General features: G+C 43.1%; 1 protein-coding gene and 1 pseudogene across 1 annotated transcript in view; both read right to left on the reverse strand.

Annotated features, from left to right (window-relative positions):
- The window catches only part of STIP1 (stress induced phosphoprotein 1), a 12,360-nt gene that overhangs the window by 2,283 nt on the left and 219 nt on the right, over positions 1–9,858 (reverse strand). The window contains exons 2-10 of the mRNA XM_006911165.2: positions 6,354–6,563; positions 5,184–5,325; positions 4,868–5,009; positions 4,101–4,269; positions 2,905–3,031; positions 2,709–2,811; positions 2,351–2,471; positions 1,676–1,772; positions 1,411–1,535 (exon numbers count right to left, since the gene is read on the reverse strand). Of these exons, the coding sequence (XP_006911227.1) occupies positions 1,411–1,535; positions 1,676–1,772; positions 2,351–2,471; positions 2,709–2,811; positions 2,905–3,031; positions 4,101–4,269; positions 4,868–5,009; positions 5,184–5,325; positions 6,354–6,563 (1,236 nt within the window). The remainder of the gene's footprint in view (positions 1–1,410; positions 1,536–1,675; positions 1,773–2,350; positions 2,472–2,708; positions 2,812–2,904; positions 3,032–4,100; positions 4,270–4,867; positions 5,010–5,183; positions 5,326–6,353; positions 6,564–9,858) is intronic.
- On the reverse strand, positions 8,673–8,791 carry LOC112479262 (annotated as a pseudogene).

Genomic DNA, 9,858 nt, shown 5'->3' on the forward strand with positions numbered 1-9,858 from the left:
TCGATACTTACTGCTGAACAGAAGTGGAAAATACACAGGTACTCTTATGTAATTTTGTTTGCAATAATTTCAAAATATAAAATTATATGGAAAAGAATGCTATGCAGTATAGTTTGTACTGCATAGCTAGGCCTAATTCCAACTCTCCCACCAATAATCTCTAAGACCAGGAGCAAATCCATTCCTTCTTTCCTCATTTGCATGATTGAGAAGTGACTTTACAGGTGACTAGTTATTCTCTGTTTTGCAAACCAACTTGACATTGTACAGTCCTACCTAGTGATGTCTCTAGGCCAGACACAGATCCAAAGAATAATGGCATCAAAAATAAAACCATTGTGGACTCAGGTACTGGTGTCTCTAGACAGATCATATTTTGTCACCTTCCCACAGATGGTCCAGGTCTGCCTTCTAGAGAACAGTTAAAAAATAGCCAAGAGGCACAGAGCGGCTCGTGCTCAAGAGAGCAACGGGGAATAACTCCTCCACAGTGCTGAACATAATCATACTTAACCACACTCAATGTGACTGAAAACAGCAGACCTGTCAAAAAAACGAAGAATGGTAAAGCTGCTGTGGAAAATATGGCAGTTCTTCAAAAAAAATTAAACACAGAACTACCCTATGATCCAGCACTTCCACTGTTTATTACCTGAAAGAAATGTAACTAGAGACTCAGATATTGTACACTCACATTCACAGCAGCATTATTCGCCATAGCTGAAAAGTGGAAACCTCAGGTATCAACAGATAAATGGATAACGCAAGGTGATACAATCATATAATGAAATAGTTATCCACACTTAAAAAGGAAGAGAATGCTGACATATTCTTTAACATGAACCTTGAAGACATTATGCTAAGTGGAATAAACCAAACACAAAAAAATATTGTATGGTTCCAGTTATACAGGGCGCCTTGGGTGATCAAAATTCAGAGACAGAAGGTAGAACAGTGGCTGCCAAGGCCTGAGGGAGAGAGAATAGGGAGGATGCAGAGTTTCAGTTTGGGAGGATGAAAAAGTTCTGGAGCTGGATGGTGGGCGATGGTTGCACAACAATGTGTGTGTTTGATGCCACTGAATCAGACACTTAAAATGTAAAAAAGGCAAAACAAGTAAATGAGAGAAAGGATAATGGGGAGAAAAAATGATGAGCGTCATTAGGGAAGGTGGGAAAGGTTCCACTTTCCCAAATACTCCCATCCACTAACAACTCCATGGGCTGGGAACGGGTGGAGACAAGTCCTGTATTTTACGAACCTCACACAAGCACCACCACCTTGAATCTATAATCAAAGTAAGAACATCAAGGTGATGTTGATGAAAATGTGAAAAGAGAAAACACCATCAACACATCCCTGATGTACATGTTACAATGATGGCTGCTCCACATTCCTAGATCTTCCTACCTTGAGCGCCAGCTGAAACTCCAGGAGTTTGGTATAGCAGGCAGCTCGATTGCTATACAATTTGGCATCTCTTGGGTTCCGCTTGATGGCTTCTGTATAATGCTTCATGGCCTGGGGATAGTCCCCTGCATAAGGAAAAGAACTTTTTTAAAAAAGCAAGCAGCTACCTTCTCCCACCAGACCATATTCATCTTGCAGTTAGCCAAGGCCCAGACGCACATCGACACCACTCATCCCAAAGTGCCATCGTCTGGGCTGTACGTACCTTTCTGAAAACATTCATTGCCTTTGTTCTTCTCCTCCAAAGCCAGGTCAGGGTTTATGTAGGCCAGCCGCTCTTGTTCCTTCAGGATTTTCTCTGCCTAAGAAAAAATTATTCTTAGAATAGTCATTTAAATTCCCTGAAACATAAATATTGGGCTTTAAAAGCCTGATTAGGATTTTAGTTTTAAAAGAATACTGATGGTGAGATTTAATTTTTGTTTTAAGAATTTTAGTCCTCATTATCAAGATACACTGTGAAATAAAATAGTACTGACTTATGCCCTATGGGAAAATGATGCATGTGTTAATAACACGAGTAATTTTCTGACCAATGTTTTTGTGAATACAATCATCTTCCCTTAATTTGACAACCGATAAAATACACGATATTTTGATTATATAAAAAGTCTTAAGTTACAAGATGAAACATAACATTGTCAGCACACTCTCAATATTTAACACATATAAGGTTGAAATCTTGGCTGATAAAAAAAAGATGGCAAAGAAAAAAAAACCTAGGTTATTCTTTACATGTCATCATTAAGTGACAGGGCATCACATAAAATGACCAAAGATACTATTTTTAAAAACTTAAGGTTCCTTATTAAATAATAACTACAATGACTAAAATAATAATAAGAGACAACAAAACATCCCTTATTCTTTCCTTACCCACCTGTTGGCATTTCTTGAGCACATCTGGCGTTCGGTGCTCTGCCAGAGACTTGTTGTAGAAATGGATAGCATCCTTGTACTTTTCTTCTTTGAAGTAAGAATTGCCAATTCGAGCATAAGCTCTGACAAAGACAAGAGGAAAAGAATTTGCTAAGGGCAGAGCAGAGACAAGACCCCATCACCGCTTGGGCGCTGTGCACTTCCAACACCTTTGTCTCGACTCCTGCGGCCTCCTTTCCAGCCCACTGTTAACAGAGCAGGTTCTGTAGCCATCAACCCTCCTCCCCATGCAGGGAAATTTAAGTCTCAGACACTGAACCCTCCACACCACTCAAGGCACTCCAGAAGGTCAGGCGTACTTGGCAATCTGTCGATAGTCTTCCCGGTTTTCTCGCCCCACTTCAATGGCCTTCTCACAAAGCTCCCGGCATTTACTGTAGTCACCCTTTTCGAAGTACACGGCTGCCAGGCAGGATGGTTAAGAAGGAAGAGTCAGCCCATGCCTCTCCCTGAGGACTGCCTAACAACTCACATGCCCCTTGCCTTGGGCCTCACCTGCTTGATTGGTCATGTAAGTCATGTTGGTAGGGTCCAGGTCCCTGGCTCTGTCATAGTGTTTCAAGGCTGTGTCAAAGTCTTTCTTCTTGTAGGCATCGTTCCCCAACTCTTTTTCTTTCAGTGCCTAGATGAAGTTTGAAAGAAGTGCTGACAAATCTAACCCAGACGGCAAAGAGAGCAAAAGCCTGTGATCTGTCACTGGTACTGAATAGCACCTGCAACTACCATGTCTATGGAAGCAGGGTTCTTCACATCCACAGGCCTCTTTATCAGCTAGCTACAGATTTTAATCAGTGAAGTACTATCAGAATGAAGAGTTAGTGTCATGTCTGCTTCCTCTGTAACTCCCTTTTCTACCTACTCCCCTGGATCTTTGTCAGAAAATAGAGGGCTTCTTCAGGGGAGAGGAAATCCCTTCAACTTGAATCACCTTCAAAGAGGACATCACAGTTTCATACCAGGTTTACTGCGAGAGGCTACACTCAGTCTGGTTTCTGTTGTGTGGCTGTCTCAGGGTCCCAGTTGTCAGGGAACAGCAGCAGAGGGGGTGGTGAGAGGATTAGGAGAAGGGGCTGCACTGGTGACACAGTCTTCAGCACAGCTCATTACCACCCACATCGTAGGGCCCTTTTCCAGTTTTGAAACACCCCAAATAACCAACGCTTACCCATTGAAAAGTGCTAAATCTGGCAACAATCTGCTGTTCTCATTTACAAAAAGGGAAATAAAATCATTTAGGCACTTGCCTCCTGCTCTGGAAGAGAGTGTTGGTAAGTGGACAATTTTCAATTATACACCACGTCCAACCGGAACACAGAAGCAGAGGCCTAAGGACTGATATAGACAATATTCTTCTGAATCATGGCAAGGACAAGGATCACTCACAACTTTACGGGCTTGCCCTCGACAGTATCCATGCTGGCAGAACCACAGCAGCTGTGGGACTATGGAAGGGTAGCTGCCACTGCCAGAAGTCTCTGAGATACATGATTCCTATGAAATGGCTTATGAAGTGGATTTCTTAACATATTGGCTATTTTAATAAATAACAAGCTTAGCACATACTAAGCACTCAAAAATAACTGCAGCCATCTAAGGTAGACAGATGTTCCCACCTGACATACCGATTTCTAGACGACTGGGTTGTTTCACAAATGTATGAGATAGTAAAAAGAAAAAGAAAAAAATGAGACCTGCTTCTTATTCTCTGGAAGATCCTCTTCCATTGGCTCTGGCTTGGTCTCCTTTTTGGGAGGAGGAGGTGGTGGAGGTGTCGCAATTTCCTCCTCCTCATCCATACTGCCCAGATCAACTCCAAGGAGGACACTGAGAGTAGTCATGATTCGAGGATCTTGCAGTTTCCTAGTATAAAAAGAGAAAAGTAGCAATTATTCTTTCCCACGACCAATCTTAAACCCCTACTTACTACTAAAGCTCAGACTACTGTACAGAAAAGGTTCTATCCATCAACAGATTGCTACATTCTGCACTCTTCTGTGAGTTATAACTGGGGAATACTCAACTCTTCAAAAATCCATCTAAAATGAGGTAACAGAGATCAGATTTATTTCTTGAAAGCTGCAGATCTACAGAGAAATGAATCATATGCAAACTTCATCTGACCTCAGGAGCCAGAGGGATTCAGAGACATAGACACCAATACGAGAATTAGACACATCTTTATACCTGACATTCTTTTTAACCTTGAGTTTCCACTCTACTATATTACCAGACAGTGAGGCCTGTGTGTATACAAAGGGCAGGGTTGGTGCCAGATCAGAATTGGAGGAAAGCAACGAAGAGCCACATGAAGGTTAGAATGAACCTTCTTTCTTTAGAGAAAAAGCAAAGGCAAAAAACTGCAGTCTGATCGAGGGAAACCCCTGCCAGAGCATCTCATGAAGAAAGCACGATGTTCATGTCCACTTTCAGAGACAAATCATGCTGCCTCAAGACTTACGTGCCCAGGTCAGACGGCTTGTTTCGCAGTTGCTCTATCAGTTCCCGGTAGGTAGGATCACTGAGCAACGTCCTTGTCCTGGGATCACTTTCTAACTTCTGGTACAGATTGGGCATATTGAAAGGATTCATGAATTTCCTCTCTGTTCCGAAAAAGGAAAGTACATCACTAAGAAGTCAACTCACCCAAGTTACTATGCCCCTAGAGCCTACCGAATTGACATTTTGGGGTGGAGAAGGGGGGCAAGCCTCGAAATTAAACTCATTAAAAAAATAACAATGAAAAAAGAGAAAATGACAATGTACATGGTGCCCACCTGCCAACCGGGCCTCCATATTCTGTAAACCCTCTTTGAGCTGAGGATTATTTGCTTCGTGCTTTAAACCCTCCTCATAAGTTCGTTTGGCTTCTTCAAATCGGTTTAGGAACTCAAGAGCTGCCGCTTTTCGTGAATAGCCCTTAAATCAGCAAAGACAGACATAAAATACAGTCATGCACTGCATAATGACATTTTGGTAAATGACAAACTGCAAATACAACAGTGGTCCTATAAAATGATAATGAAGCTGAGAAGTTCCTATCACCTAGTGACATCGTAGCCATCCCAATGTCGTAGGGCAATGCTACACTATTCTTTAAATAAATTTGGCATAGCCTACGTGCGCAGTGTTTGGAAAGTCTACAGCAGTGCTCACATCCACTCACTCTCACTCACCGACTCACCCAGAGCGACTTCCAGTCCTGCAAGCTCCGTTTGTGGTAAGTGCCCTATACAGGTGTACCGATTTTTCTCTTTTATACCATATTTTGTTGTACGTTTTCCATGTTTAGATATACAAATACTACTGTTACAGTTGCTCACAATACTCAGTACCATATACTACATGTTGTGCAGGTTAGCCCAAGAACAGTAGGCTTTACCACAGCCTAGATGTGCACTAGGCAATACTACCCAGGCTTGTGTAAGTGCGTTCTATGATGTTCGCACAACAATGAAATCACCTAACGATACATTTCTATAAAGAATACCTAGAGGTAAGTCCAGAAGATGAACTCAAAAGATCCTATTTTACATTTCCTAGAACAAAATGGACATTCGTGTGAAAGCCAAAGAAAAAAAAAGGAAGAGGAGCAGGATATAATAATGCCGAGACCAACACTTCAAGAATCCAAAGATGGAAGAGGCACATCCTCTCCACCCTAATTCATCTTATGATCAAGTGTTGTCAGTTTCTTGGGAAGCACTTTCTTTTTCAGTAGTACAAAAAATAAAACATGTCTTAACAACTGATGGTACTTCAGATCTGATAAAATATGCTATTACTATGAAAAATATACTCAACCAAGGAGGAGGATGGGGGCGGTAATAAAGTAGCAATCTACTGGGACAGACGACCAGTCAAGTCGCGAGGATCAGATACTTAAGAACTGCAAACAAAAGGCATTTCTGGAAAGTGTGAAGAGCCCCAACTCAACCACAGCTTACCTTGCCCCAGTCAGGCTTTAAGTCAACCGTTTTGCAACCATCCTCATAAGCCTTCTGGTAGTCTCCTTTCTTGGCATAGGCCGCTGAGCGATTGCTGTAGAGCACATGGTTCTGGGGATCTAACTTAATTGCTTCAGAGTAGCACTGCAACGCATCATCGATATTGCCGGCACTCAGGGCCTTATTGCCCTTCTCTTTTAGCTCATTTACCTACGGACAAAAAGAGCCAATTCGGTTTCTTTCCACAAGATGCTTATTTAGTCTCAACTTTTTAGATGATGTTCATACTTTGCTACAATTATCAACAAATAGGTTACTTTACATATCGGAAGAAATAAATCACATATTAATTCATTTACACTTCCCACACCTTTGGGAACCAGCATGGAAAATATGAAATAACCAGGCAAAAGAAGCCTGGCACTTTGTGTTCCACTGGCCCTTGTGTGGCAGTGAGACTCCAGTCACTCTTGCAAGTCTTTGAGCCGATGAAACCGCTTTAGGGCATACTCATGAGCTCCTGTCAGGGAAAAATAAATTCATTTGCTACAGGTTTCCAAAGAGTCCAAATGATAACTGAGCACAGACCTGGCCACTCTTTATAGGAAGAGACCACCAGGAAGGAAGTGGAGTAAGTGTGCACTTAAAGGCTTTAGGATGCACCAAGATGCTCTCCCATGACCAGAGAAGAGTCTACGCATTTCCATTTATAGGTGTGGTAATATGTCCTGACACGGGAAATTAATACTCTGTTTCTTAATAAGTAAAGGAAAACTAGCCCCTCCCCCATAAGGTTTTGACATGCTTAAATGTTAACATATTACAAAGGGGATGGAGAAGGAGGAATTTTAAAAAAACCACTATTTGTGGTTTAATCTCTTATCCTCTCATTCAGAATGGATGTTTGAACACACTAAAGGGTTTGAAAAAGTAAAGTGGGCCATGGCCATCAGAACAGGGTCCTAATTAAATGAGTTTCTCTTAACCAGTGCTACCCTAAAAGTGAGGGAGGGCCACATCTCAAATGCAAATACATCTGCTGAGATCAAGCTACGTCATTCAAGTTACTACATCATTCTATCATCCACCCATGACCCAGTATACTAATGCGAGAAGGAATTCTGTTAAATGATTTTGGAACCCTAAGGCACACTAATTGGGAACCTCCATCAGAAATCTCAGAGAACCTCGAAGTGAGAAAATGCAGGAGACTGCCAAATTTAAGCAGACAAGGGATAAAAATCTTAAAGCCAAGGATGGAGGCCTGGAGGCAAAAAGTTTAAAAAATTCAATTCAACTAGTAACAAGAGGCAGCTGAGAACAGCTCAGCGAAGTTCTTGCTTATCCTATAGAACATAGTTCCCAGCCTTTTTGGCACCAGGGACTGGTGCTCCTATGATAATCTAATGCCTGATGACCTGAGGTGGAGCTGGGGGGTGATGCTAGTGCTGGGGAGTGGCTGCAAATACAGATGCAGTGTGGCTTGCTGGCCCTCGCCTGCCACTCACCTCCTGCTGTGCCACCCGACTCCCAACAGGCCATGGACTGGTACAGGTCCAAGCCCCAAGAGCTGGGTACCCCTGATATAGAAGATCATTTTCCAAACTCAGTAAAGTCAAGAAATCAAGTCTGTAAGTCTTGACCAGCACTTTCGATCAAAAGGAATAGAGAATATCAGGGTGTAGGACACATAATAGTTAAATATTGTTTTACTAAATGTTTACATACATATTAAGTCAAGTGTAAAAAGTGTGTTACAGAAAGGTACTGCACTTATTTTTTTAAGATATACAATTTTGGATACTCTAATTTGTCCAAACTTGAATATTCCCTAAAACTGAAATGTGAGTATGAGTTGAAAATGAAAACAAAAGGTAGCGAAGTCACATGTTCATTTTCAGGAATGAGTTTAAGACAGTAGATTCTAACACCTGGTGTTAAAATGCCAGGTCATTTGTATAACTGTCATGGTAAATTGGCAGTCCAGAGTTTAGTCAGCTATTCACTTACAGTCTACCTGTAAATGCACTTCTATAATGGGCATGTCATTTTTCAAAAATTATTTTTTTCATATTTTGGCACCCACAGGAAAAAAAACCTTTCTTGAATTTAACAATGATGTGTTTCTCAATCCAGGACTCTTTTTCTTGTCTATACCACAGCCTATTTATTCCAAGATACAATTTAATTACGAGGACTCAAAAACGCGATCTCTATTCCATATTATTATTATTTTTTTTTTAGGCGAGGCAACCCTTGGTTTACCTCACAGACTGCAAGGACCTTGTCAGCTTACAATCTCTTATTTTTTATTTTTTATGCCTAAAGCGCCTGGTCTTCCTAGGTGGTCTCCCATCCAAGTACTAACCAGGCCCAATCCTGCTTAGCTTCCGAGATCAGACAGGATTGGGCTTGTTCAGGGTATCATAGCCGTAGACCGCTCTAATTTTTTTAAATTTAGCAAAAAGGCTTCAAATTTGACTAAAGGAACAATAGCTATCCTACAGCAAAAGGTCTGGCTTTGCGGATCACACCAAAAAAATTAGCGCCTCCCTCCCCTCCATCAATCAATCATTACTGCTCAATGACGGCTTCCAACTGAATACAACCTCTCTCTCTAGGCCTTTCACACCTTCGAGTCACTGAAGATGTAATTAAGTCACTGAAAGTAACCAGCAGCAGCTTCAAACTCGGCCCCTCCAAAATGCTGAGCAGAGGCAAATAACCGACTTCTTGCTGCTCATCTAGAGTCTAAATTTTCTACAGCGAATTCCTCCTTGTGTAATTAGAAACCGACCTTTCAGAAGTGCCTGTCCTGTTACTCTAGAATCACACACTCACTCACACACACACACACGAGGGGGAGAGCCGCACATATATTTGTAAAACACTGGTAGAGACGGAATTCGTTCCAAGGACTTTTGCTGCACCCTCCCCTTTCCAGGATCAGGCAAAGAAGTCGGCCTGCTACTCGTCACACCTTCACTCAACACTCTTCCCTTCCGGTTTTCAGAGGCAGGAATAGTATTTCCCCAACTGGCTACTAAGTCCCTCAGCCACTTCCAGTGTATTCCCGTCCCTGCTGCCTGCATTTCTCCAAGTTAACTGTAGCCAAATCCAGGGTAGCTTCCTCGTCGGCAACCTCTCATCTATCTCCCAGAAGCGAATTCGCTGATGTGGACCCGATCCCTCGCGCCTCTTCCGGGGCCCCTCGCCTACATCCATCCCTCCCAACGCCGCCGGCTCCATCCCCCACCCCGCTTAGCTCGGAGCCACCTCTCCAGAGGCCTCGGGACCCGGCCGCGGCCCCCCTTCCTGCCGCGGGCCAGATTCACGCCGAACTGTTGTCTCCCCCCCGGGCCCTCCTCGTTGAGTTGGGAGGCGACAGGCGCTGAGAGGACCCGGCGCTCCTCGCCGCCGGGCCTCGCTCCAATGCTCACCGCCTGTCGGCCGGCCGCCCGCGGCCCTCACGCCCTCGCCTCGCCCGCTCCCCGGCCGGCCCCAG

Source organism: Pteropus alecto, unplaced genomic scaffold, assembly GCF_000325575.1.
Source record: "Pteropus alecto unplaced genomic scaffold, ASM32557v1 scaffold43, whole genome shotgun sequence".
NCBI classification, from domain to species: domain Eukaryota; kingdom Metazoa; phylum Chordata; class Mammalia; order Chiroptera; family Pteropodidae; genus Pteropus; species Pteropus alecto.